The 22325-nt window shown below is 42.2% G+C and overlaps 1 protein-coding gene across 3 annotated transcripts in view; it reads right to left on the bottom strand.

The window, feature by feature from the left end:
- Positions 1 to 22325, bottom strand: part of STARD13 (StAR related lipid transfer domain containing 13) — a 369156-nt gene that overhangs the window by 210601 nt on the left and 136230 nt on the right. For 2 of the 3 annotated variants that reach the window (XM_055542378.1, XM_055542380.1), the window contains exon 1: positions 14112 to 14467. The exons of the other annotated variant lie outside the window; for it this stretch is intronic. In XM_055542378.1, coding sequence (XP_055398353.1) covers positions 14112 to 14235 — 124 coding nt within the window. In that variant the 5' untranslated portion in view covers positions 14236 to 14467. Of the gene's footprint in view, positions 1 to 14111; positions 14468 to 22325 lie in introns of those variants that run through there. 3 annotated transcript variants of the gene reach the window in all.

Here is a 22325-nt window from a genome sequence, read left to right as displayed (position 1 = left end):
AACTCTCACTATTAAAGTTTCTCTAATATAGAACAAAAGAACTCTTGCTGGTGAGGCAAGAACCAGACAGAAAGAATTCAGCAGAGTGAATGGAAAGGCACAAACTTGAAGTTGAATGAAACTGCACTTTAGCAGCTGTTTTGGCCTCGGCTAAGTTCCTTCACTTACCCCATCCTTAAAATGGGGATGATAACCATGACCTCAGCACGTGGCTGTGATGTTTCACAGGATGATGGGGGAGAAGCACTGAATCAGGGCCTGACACGCAGCAGATCCTCATGGTCCTCCCACCCACCAAAGGGCACTCAGCTATGGAAGGGGGAGATGGTGACCAGGTGGGAAGGACTTGAGGAAGTCCTTGAAAGTGAGTAGGATTTAGCTAGGCAGAAGGGAGATAAAAGGATTGGGACTGGAAGACATTTGTGTAGCTTAAGCCATGGAGTCTGAAATAAACTCTAGGGCCATTTTTTAGTTACTGGTGAGAGCAGAGTGCCAGGCAGGCTGCATACACACAACAACAATGAAAATCACCTAGGAGCCTTGTTAAAAAATGCATACTATACACTCCCTCCCACCACCTCCCCCACGCATGGTGGTGGTTTCATCGCTAAGTCGTGTCCGACTCTTGTGACCCCATGGATTATAGGCTGCTAGGCTTCTCTGCCCATGGGATTCTCTAGGCAAGAATACTGGAGTGGGTTGCCATTTCCTTCTCCAGGGTATCTTCCTGACCCAGGGATCGAACCCAGCATACATACTCATGTACACTGTCTCCTGGGGATGATTTTGACTGCTCAGGTCTGGGAAAAGTTTTTTAAAGAGGTTTTCCAATGATTCTGATGCTCGGTCAGGTTTGGGAGTCACTGGGTTGAATTAACAGCAACTGACTGAGTGTACAGAGCAGAGCTCACGCAGGGCAGCAGGAAAGTGAGCCCAAGGGCAAGCTCAAGGGTAGGAGCCTGGATTCAAATAATCCCCTGGCCCTCTCTGACCTTGGGACCATGGACAGTCACACAGTATTTGCTCTGAAGCCTAGGCGTCAAATAAGAAAGCACATGAAACCTTAGCACAATGCCTGGCTTACAATTTTTATCCTCATTTGTCTCATAATGTAGTAGAAATCAGAGCACCCATCCTGCCTACCTTAAAGGACTTTGCTGCTGCTGCTAAGTCACTTCAGTCATGTCCGACTCTGTGGAACCCCATAGATGGCAGCCCACCAGGCTTTCCCGTCCCTGGGATTCTCCAGGCAGGAACACTGGAGTGGGTTGCCATTTCCTTCTCCAATGCATGAAAGTGAAAAGTCAAAGTAAAATCACTCAGTCGTGTCTGACTCTCAGCGACCTCATGGACTGCAGCCCACCAGGCTCCTCCGTCCATGGGATTTTCCAGGCAAGAGTACTGGAGTGGGGTGCCATTGCCTTCTCCATAAAGGACTTTAGTGAGAACCTATTAATTTTAAGCCACTATTAGAACCCTTAGTGGAAAAACACAACTGTACAGTGTTATACAAATATTCAAGATCATCATTAATCATCATCATCGTTATCACGGGGACCCTGCCTAGGATGCCAGAATGCTATGGGGCAGCTCCCATCTATTAGACCCAATGGTAACTTTGAGGCGACACTGGGGCATGGCTGGGGAAATGGTTCTGCTTTGTCACTACAACACCCAGAAACAGTCATCCCTTCCTAAGTGCTAGACTGTGATTGGGGTGTGGGTCTTGGAGTCATCAGAATCTCACAGATCTTATAATGACCTGTAGATCATTCAAAATGTGCCCCTCTCATAAATCTATATTGGAGAAGGCAATGGCACCCCACTCCAGTACTCTTGCCTGGAAAATCCCATGGACGGAGGAGCCTGGTGGGCTGCAGTCCATGGGGTCGCTAAGAGTCGGACACAACTGAGTGACTTCATTTTCACTTTTTACTTTCATGCATTGGAGAAGGAAATGGCAACCCACTCTAGTGTTCTTGCCTGGAGAATCCCAGGGACGGGGGAGCCTAGTGGGCTGCCGTCTATGGGGTCACACAGAGTCGGAAACGACTGAAGTGAAATTAGTAGCAGCAGCATAAATCTATATAACAACAAGTAGTAGTTCCTTAACCTCTCCAAGCCTGGGTTTCCTCATGCATAAAGAGGGGACGGTATCAGCACACAGGGTCACACCGTACAGCTGGGTAAGCTGTGTGCGCCCTACACAGAGCAAGCAGCCAAAGGGGGCCAGGGAGGTGGACATCCCAGCCTAGGGTGCACTCACCTAGCCATATGCCCATGGGGCTGCACTTTCTCAGAGAAGGCAGTTTCTAATAGCTTTCTCATTCTCGGCCCGGAGTGGAAGCTTTTTTCTAAATCACAGCAAGCTTCTCTGTGTGCTAACAGGGACCCTGGGAGTACTTGCTCTGAAGCCTGGGCATCAAATGAGAAAACACGTGAAGCCTTAGCACAATGCCTGGCTTACAATAGGGTCCAATTCAGGGTAGCTGAATCTGCCTACTTTTTTCCTATTCAGGACTAGGCAAACACATTCTTGTTTGAAGTAGCTCAAGAGAAATGAAGTGCACACACTCTTCTTTTTACTCAATTGCGCAAATACTTTACATTAAATAATGAACCTAACTTTCAAACACAGAAACACGTCTTCTTTTGTTTTTGGTTTTCTTTTCTTTTTTTTTTTCACATCATTAAATGGGGACTTCTAGACATAGCAAAGGAGGCTCTAACCTATGCAACGTTATGAGCCTAGACTCCATCAACTTTAGTATTCTTCACAGAGATAGATGGACATCCTGATAAAATAAAATGTTTGTGGATATGTGCTGGGAATCACTGGTGATAAATGATAGGCTTTACTACTACCTCTCCTAATTTCCTTTTCTTAGTAAGTAGTCCTAGGTGAAATCTAAATGGAAAATAGCCTTAATGGTTTTAATAGCAGTGGTTTAATGAATAACCTATTATGGATATTGTAAATAAATTTTTAATTAAGAAACAGATTAATTAAGTTGTTTTCAAAAACAAGCCATGGATCTGAAAATTTAGCGTACCATGAGTGGCAATTTGTCCCAACCTCCTATTTTACCTAACCAATACAATACTTTAAAAAAACTATTAAAATATTTGCTTCAATATACATAGTAACAAAATATAATCATTATAACTCTGCAAACACCAGGGGTAAAATTATTGCCTTATTTCATATTCATGCTGCCAGAATCAATGAATAATAAAAGAAAACAAATAACTTCTCTTTTGGGAGATCACCTTCCCAAGAGCATGGGGCACACAACATATGGACTGTAGACTGTAGATGCTCTAGGAAAAGCTTGCAGGCTCCTTCCAGATCTAATGTCCTGTGATTTTACAAGTCAGTTTTATCTTAAATAATACCAAATTATCAATGAGAGTGAACTCACCAATCAAGACATGACTATACAAGAGACTGGCTTCTGAATGCAGGATTAGCTACATCATTTGCTCTACCCAGTATAAATAAAAATGTTGGCCCTTCATTCAACAATGATTAATAATTTCAAGATTGTAACAGTAGAGCTTAAACCAAGTGTGGGGCCAGTCTGAGCACTGGGCCCTGCCTGTGTGTGTTTCAGGGAGATTCTCCTGGTGACTGCATGCCCTGGACTCCTAGCTTGTTCTCCTCCTCGTTCCTTTTCCAATTCTGGCAGATGTAGTTCCAATAACAGAAAGTAGCATTCCAATAACACAAAGTACCAATTAAGTTGCTGCAGTTGATGGAAGTTAGGTAATAAGAGAGGCATGGGAAATGACATCGGCAGGTATCCTGGGGTATACTTCTGGGCTTCTGCCCTTTCCTAGTCTATCGAAACATCTAATGAAATCCAGACAGAAAAGGAACTAAGACTCAGGGCATTAAGCTTCCTTTGGACACACAAGCTAGTTTTATAGACTCATTGATCTTTAAAGTTAAATAGGGCCTTAGAGATTATCTAGTCCAACTTCTCTCATTTTAATTAGGCCTCCATCAGATTCCCTTTAGGCCAAGGACATGGAAATGAATCTTGGTTGCACAGCTTTAAAGCTGATGGTATTCTGATGAACAAACTGTAACTGATGATCTTTCAGAAAGATAAAATGTTAGTATAATGAATGATTCATGCTATAACACTAACAGACTTGTACAAGATGCTGCCAACCATATAGCAACATATGTACTATTTGATTTATTTTTAATTCCATTCATAGCAAACTAATCTTTAGCTCTTTGAAATCCCTAAAATGGGATCTAGAATGGGTCCATTAAATACGGAAACAAGGCAGATGAATCCAGGTATGAAGCGAGTGGGTGGTTTAAGGCTAGAGCAAAAAGCATTTCTTATCAGAAAACATGTCTATTCTTCACAGAGGATGCATCTATGCATCTATATCCATCTGTCTATTTGTATTTTTTAAAATAAACTCTTATACAATGTTAATTAAGGAGTCAGACATTATGCTAAATGCTTTGAAAATATTAACTCATTTAATCCTCAGGATAGCCCTATGAGATAAGTACTATGCTTGTCCTCCTTTTTAAAGATGGGGAAATTTGGGAACATCAAGATTATTTATCTTGCCCAAGGACCCACTGAGTAAATGGTGGAAGCAGGATTTAAACCCATGTAGCCTTGCTCCAGTAACTGCTCTTAACCAGTGGTCCCCAGGCTTTTTAGCACCAGGGACCGGTTTTGTGGAAGACAATTTTTCCACAGATGGGGTGAGGAGGGGATGGTTCTGACAGTAATGTAAATGATGGGGAGCAACAAATGAAGTTTTGCTTGCTCTCCAGACCAACACTCACCTCCTGCTGTGTAACCCGGATAGGGGTACTGGCCTGCAGCCCAGGAGTTGGGGTCCCCTGCTCTTAACCACTATACCCTGATGTATGCCAGTAATCTTTCATCATGCCAGAACACCACTAACCCCCACCCTCCATTACATTGTACACAACAAAAGTAAAACAACATGGCTTCAAGATACTAGGAAATCTATGTTCCCAGCACTGTAGCCATAGCTATGCCAAACATTTATATCAACATTATGGCTGAACTGATGCTAATTTCACAGATGTTAATTACCATTACACAGCTGTGACTTTATACAAATGATATCTCAAATAGCTTCAATCCTTTTTCCACCACCACAGTGTTCTCTAAATGGTTAAGAGTAATTTTTCATTTGTCATTGTTGCTTTGATTTAGATTCAAGAACTAGAAATCAAATACTTACCATAAAGCCACTCTTCTTTCTTTCCAAAAAGAGTAAAACAGCCTATAAGACAATGGTTAAAATATGTAAAAGCTTCTCTTTTTCCCACTTATCTTCATTCTAACAATTGCTCCTCTTTAAGCCTATTGCTTATGAAATCTTTTCTTGGGACTAAAATAAAGATGCAATTTATTTCCAAGACCACGGGGACAACTCCTCTTGGCTAAGATACGTGCAATCCATCATGTTTTTCAAGAGGTCTGCAATGAATGCAACACAGCATCAGGCAAAAAAGAGAAGCCACCTTTGCAATGTCATTGTGACAAACCATACATTCTTATGCAGCAGTAGATAAGTTTAACTTACACAGTCACACCTTCCAGTTATTAAAATATTTGTACTTTAAGGACATTATTCTAATGGCAATTATTAAATTTCAGTGGAAAACACTTTTAAAGATCCTTCAAGAAAACTGGTCATGTTTTCACTTTATCCAGATGTAGAGAGGATAAGAAGCATATAAGACTTCCAGTTAAAATCACTGCTGGTAAATATATCACTTTTCATGAGGTTGTATAATTATCTCTGTGGTCCATTTAATTTCATATATAGGAAGGAGAAAGAAGTATTCAACAACCATGGTATGCCATGATGAAATATAGATTAAAATATGCCCCACTACACAAAATAACAGAACCATAAGGTTCTGAACATTTTATCTTAGATAAAAATGTTACTAAGGAAATATTCTGCCTGAGAAGATAAGATAGCTTAACACAGCAGGTTTGCAAATACAATATTGTGTAGTCATGGTGCATTCTATACTGTCCTTTAGCACTTTCTGGAAGCCTGTTCTATTTCTGGTTAAACAGATGAGTTAAGTGATTTGGGCGGCATAATAAATAAAATTTGTGTGCTTTGCCAGGATAAAACCACAGTCCTGAATTAATATCCTGCACTACAGTCCCAACATGCTTTGACAAGGATGCTATTTCATGGCTCAATAAATACTTATTGACTAAATACAAACGTGACAAAAATGTTTGTCCTTCAACTCGATTGCTTTAGGACCAAACACTCAAGGATTTGGGAGAAAAAAAAAATTGCACCCGCCCAGGAACATTGCAATACTCTTCAAACCATGCTTGTTTTCATTTTGCAATATCCCTAAACTTGCAAAATGGGCTTCCCTAGTGGCTCAGATGGTAAAGAATTTGCCTGCAAAGCTGGAGACCTGGGTTCAATCCCTAGGTTGGAAAGGTCCCCTGGAGGAGGGCATGGCAACCGTACTTCAGTATTCTTGCCTGGAGAATCCCCATGGACAAAGGAGACTGGCAGGCTACAGTCCACAGGGTCGCAAAGAGTTGGACACGACTGAGCGACTAAGCACACACACACAAATTTGCAAAAGGGAGGAATAGAAATATACTGTTGGATAAACCCCTAAGTTGTTTTGTTCAACAGAAGATTAAAAAAGAAAAAAAAAGAATATATATTAATTTCATTAGATGTGCTCCATGTCCAAGTAAGTGACCAGCTTGGTGACTAACAAAAATGGTATCAGATGGTCTTCTTAAGGAATTTTGGCCAACTGGTAGGGCTCCTGTCTCCTATTCAGAGAAATCACCCACAAATAACTAACATGGTCCTTTCTTTGCTCCAGCTCTAGGAGGAAACCATTACTTCCAAGGGTTAGGCAGCATACTGTAGATTAGGTCATATTTAAGTTATCCTCATTAAAAAAACACAAAAACTTAAAGACTTTGTTACCTATTTTTCTCTGAGAAATTTCCCTTCAATCATCTTTATTATGGAAAGACCATAATTGGTAAAAGTCAGCAAATGGATGCAATCTTAGAAAACTCAATATAGTATAGAACCTTTTTTAAAAGCTAAACTTTGATTAGCCTATTCCTAGATATAAAGATATTGGAGAAATCACCTTTCCAATATAAACTTCTTACCCCATCACATATGGGGCCAACAAGTCACAGTAACCATAGAAGTATTCCTTCTAAGACCATTTTTATCTTATCAACTATATTTTAATTTTTATGGGGGCAACTTTAAGAAGTCTTTCTTTTAAATGTTATTTAAAATTTACTTTGCAGTATCATTTTTAAATTTAAAATGCATATTTTATTAATAAAGTGAGATATATTTTTACAATTACTTTTTATTCATCAACAGTTCTGGGATCAAGTAAATCTGTCACTAAAGATTATTTAATATATCACTACTATTATTCAGTTACCAGAAGGCTGAGTTTAGGAACAGGGCTGCTTTTTCTTATTCTCCAGAAATTTAGCACATGTATATGTACATACAATTCATGTCCAAATATTGTGCTCTAAATAAAGGATACTCTAGGACTTGGTCCTTGGCATCTCCTCTTAACTATATTCTCTTCCTAAGTAACCCCATCCAGTCCAAAGGCTTTACTCTATAATAGTCATATGCCAATAACTCTCAGATTTCTATCTCTGTGTTTGACTTTTCTCCAAAACTTTCCTTGTACATCTAAATCTTTGACATTTACTTAGGATATCTAATGGGGCTTCCCAGGTGGCACAGCGGTAAAGAATCCGTCTGCCAATGCAGGAGATGCAAGAGACATGGGTTCAATTCCTGGGTCAGGATGATCCCCTGGAGAAGGAAATGGCAACCCACTCTGGTATTCTTTCCTGGGAAACCCCATGGACAGAGGTGGGCTACAGTCCATGGGGTTTCAAAGAGTTGGACACAACTGAGCGACTGAGCACACGCACACACTGGAATCTAACAGGCATCTTTGCCCTGCTGCTGCTGCTGCTGCTAAGTCGCTTCAGTAGTGTCCGACTCTGTGTGACCCCATAGACGGCAGCCCACCAGGCTCCCCCGTCCCTGCGTTTCTCCAGGCAAGAACACTGGAGTGGGTTGCCATTTCCTTCTCCAATGCATGAGAGTGAAAAGTGAAAGAAGTCGCTCAGTCATGTCTGACTCTAGCGACCCCATGGACTGCAGCCTACCAGGCTCCTCTGTCCATGGGATTACTCTTCATCTGGCTTATGCAAAAAAAAAAAAAAAAAAAAAAAAGTGTTTCTTGCAATTGCAAGATACAAATATGCCACGTGTCCCCATCACAGCCCATGGCCTTACAAACCTAGGGGCTCTTGAACCCTCTCCATCAGCCTCCAACTGAAAATGTCAACATTGTCGTCCTACCTTCAAGACATATCCTGAATCTGTCCCATTCTCTCCATTTCCATGACTGTCACTCCCACCCGTGCCACTGTTTCTCTCTCACCTAGACCACTCCAGTAGTAACTTATTCAAGTCCTGTCTCTCCTTTGTTTAAAATCCTTTGCTTATTGCTCAGTCATGTCCGACTCTTTTGACCCCATGGACTGCAGCCTGCCAGGTTCCCCTGTCCATGGAATTCTCCAGACAAGAATACTGGAGTGGGTTGCCATTCCCTTCTCTAGGGGATCTTCCCAACCCAGGGATTTAACCCAGCTCTCCCACATTGCAGGCAGATTCTTTACCCTCTGAGCCATCAGGGAAGCTTGCTTATCACATGCAGAACCGAATCCAACCTCCTTGCCCTGGCAACAAAGCCCAACTTGATCTTATAGCTTGGCTCTACCCATACCTCTGACGTGATCTCCTACCACCTACTTGTACCACCTTTTTTCTTATGCTCCAGGAAACCTGGCCTTTTTTTCCCCCGTCCCTGTAAAATAACAAGCTCATTCCAACTTCACTTAAGCAAAACTTCTGTTAAGGACTTAGACTATGATCTTGCATCAGTACTAGACACAGACTTCTGTGAGTTATCATATGGTAGTTAACACAGGTCAGTGACTCTGAACCTGGACTGTGCACTGGAACCATCTTCAGAGCTTTAAAAAGTACTGATCCCTGGACCCTAAGTGAACTGAATCGGAGTCTCTGTGAGGCACTGAAACATTGATGTTTCTGAAAGGCTCCAGGTCACCCTGTGGGTAGCTAAGGCTGAGAAGAACGCTGGCACAGGTAATGTGCTCTCTTTCTCTGATTTTCATCGTATATTTGCCTGACTCAGGTTTTTTTTTCTTGTTTCCCTTTTCAAGAGATGTTTAAAAAGTAAAAACCCAACAGAGTAGGATGGGGTGTTCTTTACAGTAAAGTGAGAATAAAAAGGAAAAACATATATAAAACAAATGAAAAGGATCAGCTAGTATCATCATGATCCTATACTTCTTGCTATCATGGAACCCATTTAGATTTTAATAAGGAACATTTTTATGGCCCGTGTTCTATTCTTGATCCCACTCTGCATTAAAGACCCAATCTCATGTTTACATCACATCACAGGATGCTGCTGTTGACTTTGAGGATGAATAAACCTGTTTTAACATGACAAGACCTCACTGAAATTTGGTGGAATTAGCATTTCTAACAAAACTCAAACTTTTCAGTGCTTTAGGTTAGTTTATTTTGAGCAGCAATATAACGTCCTGTGTCTAAGAGAAATGATTTAGAATGAGACAATGAAAGAGATCAAAAGACTTCAACATCAATTAGTTTACAACCTACCTAAATATTGTTATGTGAGTATAAAGGAATCAAATATATGGATTACATCTCCATCAAAATAGTTAGGTTTCAATAAAGGAGCAGAAAGCTTCAGAAAACTCATTTGGATTTTTTTCAGACCTTAGCTTTTGAGAAGTAGTTCAAGCTGCTTGCATGAGTATTTGGTCGCTTTAGCTGTGTCTGACTCTGTGTGACCCTATGGACTGTAGGCCACCAGGCTCCTCTGTCCATGAGAGTCTCTAGGCAAGAACACTGGGGTGGTTGCCATGCCCTCCTCCTGGGGATCTTCTTGACCCAGGGATTGAACCCGGGGCCTTCTCTGTCTTTTGCATCACAGGCGTATTCTTTACCGCTGAGCCACTGAGGAAGCTGCTTACAAAGACCAAAAGCTAAAGGGTGTGCTTCTGCCTAGAGAATTTAATGATGCTATAAAGGTCAAGAACTGTCATCAGTGGTGGCTGATTAGGGAACTGGAGAGGCCAAAGAACCTGTCACTCATCCACCTTGAAGAAACATGCATTGAGGCTTTATGACAACATTTCTTTCTTGTGGCCTTTGGCTTCTTACAGCGGTAGTAATGGGCTGAGCACAACACATAAGGGCCCCAGCGAGGCAGATATATGGCTGTTTGTTTGTTTCAACTCTCTATGAGCCCATACACTACCCAGCCCAATAGGATGACTCGGGGGGCAAGCATTTGGTGCATAGGGTTCTCCTTGTCACTGCAGAGGGAAAGAGTAATTTTTCCAATTAATTTACTTATTCTTTTTAAAACTAATTGCAAATGACAGAGAGACTTGGCGAAAGGAGTTGAGGTCCATGTGTCTCCATAAAGCCCATGGAGAGGCAGTGTGGTATAACACAAAGTGGGCACAGGTGACCTTTGACTTCTGACAACTTGAATCAGAACACTTGTTTGAACACTAACTAACTTTGTCATCTTGGGAATAAACAACAATTACCACCATTATTACAATGATCAATATTGAGATGACAGGTGAGAAAAACTCTCATTGACCCTTATGAGGATTAGAGTCTTAGGTAATTAAGAAGTACATGTTGGCAAAAACACCACAATCTGATGAAAATCTGGCAGCTACTCCAGAACTGGAAAGCCCAAGCAGAGCTCCCAGTATCAGTTCTTCTTTACCAATAACCCCTTTGTATAATTTTGTAATGAAGTAAACATATTTGAACATCATTCAAAACCTTATCCTTCTATCAGCTTCATTATTTGTATCATTGTGACGAGCATTAGGAGACTCTTTCCTAAATATGGTCCCACCACACAGAAATCGACAGGCTTCACTATGTTTAAACAGTTCTACTACTTCTTATCTTTTTGTCACATTGACAAGGCAGAACTTTCATGAAGAGAAAAGTGAGTTAGAATAAGGATTTCTTGCCTCAGGATGTTAAAAAGCAAAAGAGAGCATCAGATACCTTCAGAATGCTCCAGACAACAAATACAAGTTTGTTATAAAGCACTTTGAATACTGTTCTATTGACTAAGTATAATAGGAAGAAAATTTTAGGTGGGACTTCCCTGGTGGTCCAGTGGCTAAGACTCCACACTCCCAATGCAGGGGGCCAGGGTCTGATCCCTGGTCAGGAAACGAGATCCCACATACCTGCCACAACTAAGACCCGGCACAGCTAAATAAGCAAATAAATACTGAAAGAAGAAAAAGAAGAAAATTTTAGGGAAATTAAATAAGTACCAGCACAGAACTTTTATATGATAGAAAAAGATAGGAAAAAAAAAAAACATAACATCCCTTGAGGGGGCAGATTCTCTCTGGGGTACACTCATATAGTTGGTTATTATGATACTGTGAAGTAAACCATATAAAGAAGGCTTTTACAAATGAAAAACACTTTCACCTAGAATTGATGCCAACATTAATAACGTAAGTATTTCAGTGCCTCATAGCCAAAGTTCCATATTTTAGCTACCTTTGCAAGAAAACCCAAGAAAATCAATTTGCATCTAAAAGCTCCTTCATGGAGTTGGCTTGGTTTTGTGGCAGGCATCCCAGCTTGCTTAGAGAAGCAGAGGTTGAAGTCTCTTCACAGGGGATTGTTTGGTCCCAGTTGAATAACCTGCTGGCATCTGCTGTTAGCAGAGTGGTAAGCAGATTATGGGTGAGCAGATATTAATATTCTGATTAAACATTTTAAAACCTCACACCACTATTTAAAAAAAATAATTACACTACTCTGGGAGAACTCTTATACTTAACCATTCTGAAGCCACTTTTAGTCTTAATGTCTATATTTCATTATCTTAAAAATCTCTACCTATTGCTTACTTTCCAGAATCAAAACTTTTTCTCTCCACTGCCCTAACTAAACTGCAGTGTCTAAAATCAGTGTGAATATATGACTTCCCTGGAAAATCGCAATGGTTTTCAGACTTTACATTATGCTCTCTTCCTTCCCAGATCTCCTTTTTAAAAAGACAAGGCTGCAGTCATCCTTGGCCTCAGCTTCTATAAAAACCCAGCACAGCCTTGGCAGCCCTCCTGGAAAGACTTCTTGTTTCCTGAGGATCCATTGATTTAACAAACTTAACAAACTTAATAACAGAAGCTATGAAGGAGACATTTGCAGTAAGCATTCTGCAGTTATGAGCAACAAAATTTACTAGACCACAATAATTTCTCTAACACCATCCATCATGTGGATTATACAATTTAGCATGATAACCAGGAAAGTTATTAATTGTTATTAATTGAGGTCTCAGTGAACATACAGGTCTTAAAAATCAACAGTAAAACTAGTGAGTTGCCACAACTTATTTCTGGGTTCAGACTGCAAAGTCTGTTTATTTCTTGGGTGCTTACTAAATGGGGCTGTTGTATTGGAGAGAAACTATGGGATGACCAGTCAATGCTGACACTATTGAATGTTGGAACCATCTGTGATCCCCACTTCTAATTTGACCAGTTAGGTTGATAAAGATCCAGCTCAAGGAGACACAGACTTTGGGCATCTACTCGAGAATGCTGTCAGACTGATGGAGATATGTGGCTGCATGGGAGAAAGGGCAGAACATCTTGCAAAGGACTTCTTTAGCTCTTCAAGAGAAACAAGGGGGAGGAGCCCAGAGGAGGTTAACTCTTCCATCCCACCCTTGGCAGCCCTGCCCTTTGTCCAGGCGTCACCCTTTCTTCTTCTCCTGACCTCTCTTCCACCCCTGTGGTCACTGGCCCACTCAGGAGATGCTGCTGGAGACAGAGTAGGCCAGAAGATCCCAAGACTCCACTAAAAGTCAGCTCAGGGGGCCCTTCCATCCACATGCCCTCAATTCCAGAAATATCTTCCAGCTGCTAACACTTGGGGAAAGCAGTCCTAAATCCTACACTGCCTGGGGAGGGTGCTGTGGAGTGGGGCTTCCTTCCCTTATTGTGGCAGGTATGATGTGGTGACTGACCTGACCTAATGTTCCAGCATGGACTCTGAGAAGGCTCAGACCACTTCCTACATCCCTGGCCCTACGAGGTGGTAGCTCCAAGGAGCATGCCCAGAAGAAAGACCACAGCCAAGAAGCTGGAGAAAGAGCTAAGGAGGGGACTGGCCTTCTGACCGAAGCAAGGATTCTTAAGGACCTCTTGGCTCGGAATAATCACCTCTTCTCTTGCTCTGATTCATGAGCAATGGATTCCAAAAGGGAGGCCCCTCTTTCGCAGCCCCAAAGTGAGGAGAACCCGATCCACAGCTGGACAGAGGTGGTGGGCAGCTATCAGCCAGCACCAACCACTGTCCATCTGTCTTTCCCCAAATCCTCTACCCCGTAAACATCTGCCTCCCAGAGCCTTGGGTATGCTCCCTGGCCTTGTCTGACTCCTCCTCCTACACAGGCAGTAGACGCGTCCTTCGTGTAAAAGCCGAAGCTGGGAGAGGAACCACTCTCCCGGAGGGCCGCTTGGGCTGGGCACTCATTCATTCACTGGGCTAGGGCGGGGGGATAGCGGCGGAGCCGGGGCCAGCCCAGGAAAAGCGGCCACTTAAGAAAGACTCCCCAGGTAACCCCCACGCCGGCTCCACGCCGGGAGCGCAGCGCCCTGCCAGACTGTCAGCGCGCGCGGGGCGGGGCCCACACCCACCACCAAGTCCAGCGCGCGCAAAGACTGAGCGCGGTGAGCGTGGGCGCTCCGACCCGGTCCAGCGAGGGTGGTGCGAGCAGCCTTCTCCACCCAACCCGGGGCTCGGAAAACCTGTGTCGGGAGCCGAGAGCGGCGGCGGGACGGTGGGCCGGGGCGGACGACGCGGCCCGCGCCTCCTCCTGCCCCCGCGCAGTCCCGAGTCTTGGGGCCACCGACCTGCCAGCCGTCTCTCCCGGACGTTTTTCCACAGCCGATCCCAGGCTCTGGCAGTGGAGTCCCGCAATTGCTCACTGATTGACCGCCTGAGCTGCGTTTGGAGAGGTTTCCGCTTGCCGGTCATTTTAGATCCGTCCTCATAACGACCAGCGGGCTTGCCACCGCCACTCCCGCGTGGCCCGCAGCTCAGACTCCCGGCGATTCGGGTCGCCAGACGCGGGAGTCACGCTGGGGTCCCGGGACCAGCCGGGGGCGAGACATGGGACCTCCGCCTTCCCGCGCAGCGGCCGGGATGCGTCTCCACTGCGCGCGCTACGCAAGGGCACCTCTGCGCTCCGTCCACTCCTCTACTCTGTTCCCACTTTCCCTCTCCTCCCTCCCCTCGGCTCGGCGCTCCTCCGCTCCCGTCCCCTCCCGTCCTTCCCTCCCCCTTCTCTCCGGGACGGTCTGGCGCCCCACTCCTTCCCCCAGCGAGCTTTTTCTTCCTCCCTCCCTCCCCTAAATCTGACAGCATAGTTCGGATGGGCCCCCAGTTACGGAGTTTCCACCCCTCTTTTCACTCAGAGACCAGGGGCTGAACTATATTCTTCCCATTTCTCGATACTTTCCATTTTTCACTCACAGAAACCGCCAGCATTACAACCATTACAAAAATTTTACACTAAGCCACAGCTGGTGCCGAAAAAGCTCATCATGGTTTTCCTGAATTCAAGTCACTTGAAATGGGCTCCTCAGTTTGGCCTTTATGGAGTTAGATACTGGTGCTCTAACAGAAGTCTTTTCTGGTTTCATGAATGAAATTATTTTCAGGCTGCAATCTACAATCAAACTAAAATTATTTATTCATTGCATAGTCATTGAGTGTGAGGAAACTAATCTGTAAATATTAAAGTCAAATCATGAGAAGCCTACATAAAATAAACTTGCATATTCTGGTAAAGCATTAAAATCTGTACACAGTTAGAAAAGTAGGTATTATGAGGAAGTGAAATGTGAAAATAAAAGCGTTTTAGCCAATAACATGAAGTAGGCTTATAATTTGAAATCAACCCTGATTCTTGCAGGGACAAGGCAGGAAATATACCGAATCTTTTAAGAAATACCTGAGGAGGTAGTGTCCAAGTCATTTCCCTGGGCTCTAAAGCCTCCCTCAAAAGGTGAAGACAAGCCTCAGGGTGTCCTCCCCTTCTCAAAGCTTTGCTTTTAAAGGGCTTGGAGGACCTTTAGAGAATGTAATTAAGACATCTGATGTACTCAACAATGTGAGATGTGATTAATGTCATACATCTCAAGTTTGGCTAGAGAAACTAAATTATTTCAAAACAGAATTTCTGAATTATTTAAACAGTAAAATTGCTTGAAAATCAATTTACAAAAAATACAAAATTGCCTTTGTATCGGATGCTAAATAAGAACAAGAATTTAGTCAGCTGTTTTTTTTTTTTAATTCAGATGCTCCATGTGAAGTCTGAAAATTAAACTATCCAATCCTCTCTCTATTATATAAATTGGTATTGACTTAAGGAGTAGAAATTAGCAGCTTCCTAAAGTATTTCATCTGCAATTCTATACTTTTAGTAAATATTCCCTCCACTAGTTTATACTGTTGGTAGAAAATGGGGGGAAAAATGATGTTAAAAACCATTTTTATTGTCTTATACTGTCTTATTTTAAATATTCAAAAATGTTCTCAAGTGAAATACTTTGGAATGAGCTAGAAGGTAGTAGCTGAGCTTTTCTGTGCCATCCTGGTAAACCTTTGAAATGATCAGCTATGAAGCAATAAGTCATGGATCAGAAACAGACTTGAAACTATGGCAGCCAGTTGTAAACTAATTCACATTGCTTTCTGGACCCATGCCAAATACCCTTTTGATTACATCCTCTGTTTTGTTTGCATGTAGTAGTAAGGAAATGCTCAGCAAGAAGCAAGATTTGTGTTATCTTAAAGTGACTGCTGTACAGTATAATGACAAAACGTTTCACAATTATGTTCCCAGGGAAGCGGCGTATTTAACTTTTAAAAAAGGATCTCTAATTGAATCAAACAGAGGCAGTCGTTGTTACTTTATATGCACTGGAAGAGAATAGTACAAGGAGCATTCCAGCCATTTCACTGATCATTTAGCTCTAAAGATCCTGGGCCCTTACTTATTGATACTTTCTACTTTAATACATATTTTATATTCAGATGTCATAGATTAGGGGTTTTCTTTTAAGTGACTAATTTGAAGATAAATTCTGGCCTTGCAGATTTGTTTAGTTCTGTCTGTTGAAGGGGCCATGATTTCAGGACTGTCCAACAGAAGCCAAATGAAAGACTAGAGGGATATTCCCAGAACAGAACAGGTGCTACACAGCACAACCAAGTTCCCTGACTGCCCAGCTGCTGACCCTGCTGGAGGGAAGCTTACTACTGTGCAGATGCAGCAGCCACAAATACAAGCTTTCTGAACTCAGTGGGACTACTTGGAGACCTTTATACAGGTCCTTGTCTGTGGGGTCGCATGGAGTCAGACACGACTGAAGCGACTTAGCAGCAGCAGTAGCAGCAGCAGCAGCAGCATCCACTCCCATTTTCCAGGAGTCCTACTTCAAAGCTGAACCTTAAAGATTACCCTGCCTCCTGGGGTCTTCACCCTGAGCAGATGACAATACCACCTACTTCGCAGAAAAGAAATCAAGCAAATCCTTATCCCTGTTGTTGTTGTTGTTCAGTCGCTAAGTTGTGTCCAACTCTTTGTTACCCCTTGGACTGCAGCACACCAGGCTCTTCTGTTCTTCATCATCTTCTAGAGCTTGCTCAAACTCATGTCCATTGAGTTGGTGATGCCATCCAACCATCTCATCCTCTGTTGTCCCCTTCGCCTCCTGCCTTCAACCTTGCCCAGCATCAGGGTCTTTTCCAATGAGTCAGTTCTTCACATCAGGTGGCCAAAATATTGGAGCTTCAGCATCAATCCTTCCAGTGAATGTTCAGGACTCATTTCCTTTAGGATTGACTGGGTGGATCTCCTTGAAATCCAAGGGACTCTCAAACTGCACCACAGTTTGAATTCTTTGGCACTTTGCCTTCTTTATGGTCCAACTCTCACGTTTATACATCTGCATGGAAAAACCATAGCTTTGACTAAAATGGACCTTTGTTGGCAAAGTGATTAAAAAGTCTCTGCTTTTTAATATGCTGTCTAGGTGTGTCATAGCTTTCCTTCCAAGGATCAAGTGTCTTAATTTCAAGGCCACAGTCACTATCCACAGTGATTCTGGAGCCCAAGAAATAAACTCTTACTGCTGCTACTTTTTCCCCTTTTGTTTGCCATGAAGTGATGGGGGCAGATGCATGATCTTAGTTTTTTGAATGTTGAATTTTAAGCCAGCTTTTTCACTCTCCTCTTTCACCCTCATCAAGAGGCTCTTATGTCATCTGAATATCTGAGGTTATTCATATTTCTCCCAGAAATTTTAATTCCAGTTTGTGATTCATCCAACCTGGCATTTTGCATGATGTACTCTGCATGTAAATTAAATAAGCAGGGTGACAATATATGGCCTTGTCGTACTCCTTTCCCAATTTTGAACCAGTCCATTTTTCCACATCCAATCTAACTGGCTTCTTGACCCATGCACGGGTTTCTCAGGAGATGGGTGAGGTGGTCTGGTACTCCCATCCCTTTAAGAATTTTCCTCAGTTTGTTTTGATCTAGACAAATACAGAAAGTCAAAGATTTCAGTGCAGTCAATGAAGCAGAAGTAGATGTTTTTCTGGAACTCCTTTACTTTCTCCATGATCCACTGAATTTGGCAATTTGCTCTCTGGTTCCTCTGCATCTTTGAAACCCAACTTGTACATCTGGAAGTTCTTGGTTCACGTTCTGTTGAAGCCTAGCAATTTGATCCCTGGTTCCTCTGGATATCTTTCTGTTTGTTTGTTTACAGGCAGACCTTGAGCAATGTTAGATCTGTCTGATTCAGCAGTGTGTCCTCAGCATCTAGATCACCCCTTGACAGTTGTGCTCAGTAAAAACTTGCAGAATAAATGAGTGATTTTTCTCTGATACTATATATCGTTTACTTTGCTAATGGATATTCCTGAAAATTTACCTCTAAACCTACGCTTCTGACTCTATGTCCTATGTTAGCAAAGTGATGCTGCCACCCATCCTTCTTGTGTCCAAGAGACAAGAGAGAATCTAGAAGACATTCTGAACCTTCCATCTTTCTCTGTCTCTCCATCCCCATAGTTATGTTCAGGTTTTCTTCTCCCCCTGCCCCCCACCCCTGCCGAATTTCAGCATAATGAGCTTCACATTAGAAAGCTACTGCTTTCATTCGGTTCTATGTCTTTATACATTTCTTCTGCTTGAACACCTTTCTTCTGATTTTTTCTTCACTCAACCTTTAAGAGTCAACTCAGATGTCACCTCTTCCTGGAAGCCTTCCATGAATCCCGGTGGGTGAATGTTCCTCCTCTCCTGTGTTCCTCCAGCACTTTGGGCCCATCTCCAGAGAAGCACACATCACAGAGCACTGTAGGGGGGCAACTGTCCACTTTTCTCACAGCCTCCCCACTAGTCCTGGGTTTCTACAGTGGAACTGATACTTTTATTTCTGAATCTCTTGCACCTTTTCTAATGAACAGCACATAAAGGCTCATTTGCTGACTAAATGAATTTAACATTATAGTTTTGGATGGCTGGTTATTTCTAGAGTCTGTTCCTTAGTATAAATATGAGTCTTAATTATGCTTGTGGCATCATTATCACTCTATTTACATAAAGTTTATTAATTTTAAGCAATTAATGTTTTTGAAATTAGTGTGTTGAAATTAGTCCTGAATATTCATTGGAAGGACTGATGCTGAAGCTGAATTCCTGAAAAAGAAAATCAGCCCTGAATATTCATTGGAAGGACTGATGCTGAAGCTGAAACTCCAATACTTTGGCTACCTGAAAGAACTGAGTCCTTGGAAAAGACTCTGATGCTGGGAAAGGTTGAAGGCAGGAAGCGAAGGGGACGACAGAGGATAAAATGGTTGGATGGCATCACCAACTCGATGGACATAAATCTGAGCAAGCTCCAGGAGTTGGTGATGGACAGGGAAGCCTAGTGTGCTGCAGTCCATGGGGCCATAAAGAGTTGGACATGACTGAGCAACTGAACTGAATATGTATTGATGGTTATAGATTTTTAAACATAGAAAAGTATAAATAGAAACATTAAAAATATCTTTAATATTACCAGAAAGAGTTATAAATTTTCCTTTTCAGTTTTCTCTTTAGAACACATAAAAATTAGAATAACTTTTATACCAAATTTTGAAAATTTTCTCATTTAGCATTATATTGGGAGCATTTTCCCAATTTATTGTTGTCTTTTGAAATATAGACTTAAATGAATATATAGAATTTTGTTGGATAGACATAGCATAATTTATTTTTAAACTTTCATAATTTTGGACACTTTATTTCAAATTTCTGGAATTACAGACAATACTGTCAACAACTTTGGCAAATGGGGAAAAAAATTTTTTTTCTTTCTCTTCTTCATGTTGTATGATCAAGGCCTGTCACCACTGTCACCCAACCATAGGTGATAAGCAGGTCCTGCCACCTATCCTCCTATACATATGAAGCCAGTATCTCTGAATTCTCTGAAATTCTTATCTTTTCCACTTCTCCTCCCGTGTTCAATTCATCTGTGCCATCACCCTTATGCCTAAGAATGGAGAAGTGCAGTCTACTGTTTACTTCAGTATTTTGTTGTCAGAAGCCTTTGTTTTAGAAAAAAAAAAAAAAAAAAGTCTGATTTCTAACTGTCCCAAGCCAGCAGTCCTTTGCCAGGAGCCTATGGTCACAATCCATTATCTCCTGTTTCTCAGCTTTTCTGTAAGAAACTGCCTTGGTTGCTATGACCCACTGCCGCCCGCCCCGCACGCCCCCACCCCCCGCATAACAGAAGGGTGAAGAGCTCACGGGCCTCTCCCCCTGCACATTCCCTCCCCAGGAGAGATGAGATATAGCAACTGTTCCTTCCATGCTCCTTCAGGCTACATTTCAGCGTCTTGTTGATAGAGAATTTAAAATGAAATCTCATATTATCTATTTGTTCATTAAAAAAACAAACAAACAAACAAACAAAAAAACTGTTTCCAAAAGATCTAGAGAAGCTGGTGTTCATTTTGGGTCCTGAGCTCACAGTCACCAATCTGTGCTTGTCCCTTTAATTAATTAAAACTTCACTGAACTTTTGTGGAAGCAATATTTAGTGTTAGCTGTAATCTCCAATCAATATCTTTGGCTGTGCTTAATATCTTCCTGATGTAGACTAGAAAATGCCTGAAATTTTCACCATGTCTTTTGCTGAGTCTTGTTCTTGTTATCCACTGTGACTGTCTCACCGTGTCACCACTCTCCTCAAGGCCCAGGCACACTTAAAATTTTTTTTTCTTTTGCTTTATTGTGATAAAATATACCTAATATATAATATATATCATTTAATTCTTCATAAGTATACAATTGAGTGGTATTAAATGCATTTAGTGTTGTATGAGCATCACTACTGTCTATCTAATTCTTTATTTCATCTCCAATAAAAATCCTGTACTCTCCTTTGCCCTCTCTGTCCTCACCCCCTGGTAACCTTTATTCTCCTTTCCGTCTCTATGAATTTGCCTCTTCTAGGTACCTCACATAAGCCATGAACACTTTCTTCCTTCCCACCTTCATGTAAACACTCTTCTGATGCTTCACAGAGAAAATAGAGAAACTGGCAGCTCCTTGAATGCACACACTGTCTGGCCTCAGGGCCTTTGCACTACTTCCTCTGCCTGGACACACTGAGCTCCACAGAGTAACAATTTCATGCCCCCATTAGATTGTGATCCCCTTGAAAGTAGGAGGTAAGCTTTTAATATCTGTGTCAGTTAGGTTCAGTCGCTCAGTCGTGTCCGACTTTTTGCAACCCCATGAACCGCAATATGCCAGGTCTCCCTGTCCTTCACCAACTCCCAGAGTCCACCCAAACCCATGGCCATCGAGTCGGTGATGCCATCCAACGATCTCATCCTCTGTCGTCCCCTTCTCCTGCCCTCAATCTTTCCCAGCATCAGGGTCTTTTCAAATGAGTCAGCTCTTCGCATCAGGCAGCCGAAGTATTGGAGCTTCAGCTTCAATATCAGTTCTTCCAATGAACACCCAGGACTGATCTCCTTTAGGATGGACTGGTTGGATCTCCTTGCAGTCCAAGGGACTCTCAAGAGTCTTCTCTAACACCACAGTCCAAAAGCATCAATTCTTCAGTGCTCAGCTTTCTTCACAGTCCAACTCTCACATCCATACATGACCACTGGAAAAATCATAGCCTTGACTAGACAGACCTTTGTTGGCTAAGTAATGTCTCTGCTTTTCAATATGCTATCTAGGTTGGTCATAACTTTTCTTTCAAGGAGTAAGCGTCTTTTAATTTCATGGCTGAAATCACCATCTGCAGTGATTTTGGAGCCCAGAAAAACAAAGTCAGCCACTGTTTCCCTATCTATTTCCCATGAAGTGATGGGACCAGATGCCATGATCTTAGTTTTCTGAATGTTGAGCTTTAAGCCAACTTTTTCATTCTCCTCTTTACTTTCATCAAGAGGCTCTTTAGTTCTTCTTCACTTTCTGCCATGAGGGTGGTGTCATCTGCATATCTGAGGTTATTGATATTTCTCCCGGCAATCTTGATTCCAGCTTGTGCTTCATCCAACCCAGCGTTTCTCATGATATACTCTGCATATAACTTAAATAAGCAGGGTGACAATATACAACCTTGACGAACTCCTTTTCCTATTTGGAACCAGTCTGTTGTTCCATGTCCAGTTCTAACTGTTGTTTCCTGACCTGCATACAGGTTTCTCAAGAGGCGGGTCAAGTGATCTGGTATGTCCATCTCTTTCAGAATTTTCCACAGTTTCTTGTGATCCACACAGTCAAAGGCTTTGGCATAGTCAATAAAGCAGAAATAGATGTTTTTCTGGAACTCTCTTGCTTTTTCCATGATCCAGCGGATGTTGGCAATTTGATCTCTGGTTCCTCTGCCTTTTCTAAAACCAGCTTGAACATCTGGAAGTTCACAGTTCACATATTACTGAAGCCTGGCTTGTAGAATTTTAAGCATTACTTTAATAGAGTATGAGATGAATGCAATTGTGCGGTACTTTGAACATTCTTTGGCATT

Source organism: Bubalus kerabau, chromosome 12 (assembly GCF_029407905.1).
Source record: "Bubalus kerabau isolate K-KA32 ecotype Philippines breed swamp buffalo chromosome 12, PCC_UOA_SB_1v2, whole genome shotgun sequence".
NCBI lineage: Eukaryota > Metazoa > Chordata > Mammalia > Artiodactyla > Bovidae > Bubalus > Bubalus kerabau.
The sequence above is the reverse complement of the archived record's forward strand: the minus strand, read 5'-3'. Positions and strand labels throughout refer to the sequence as shown.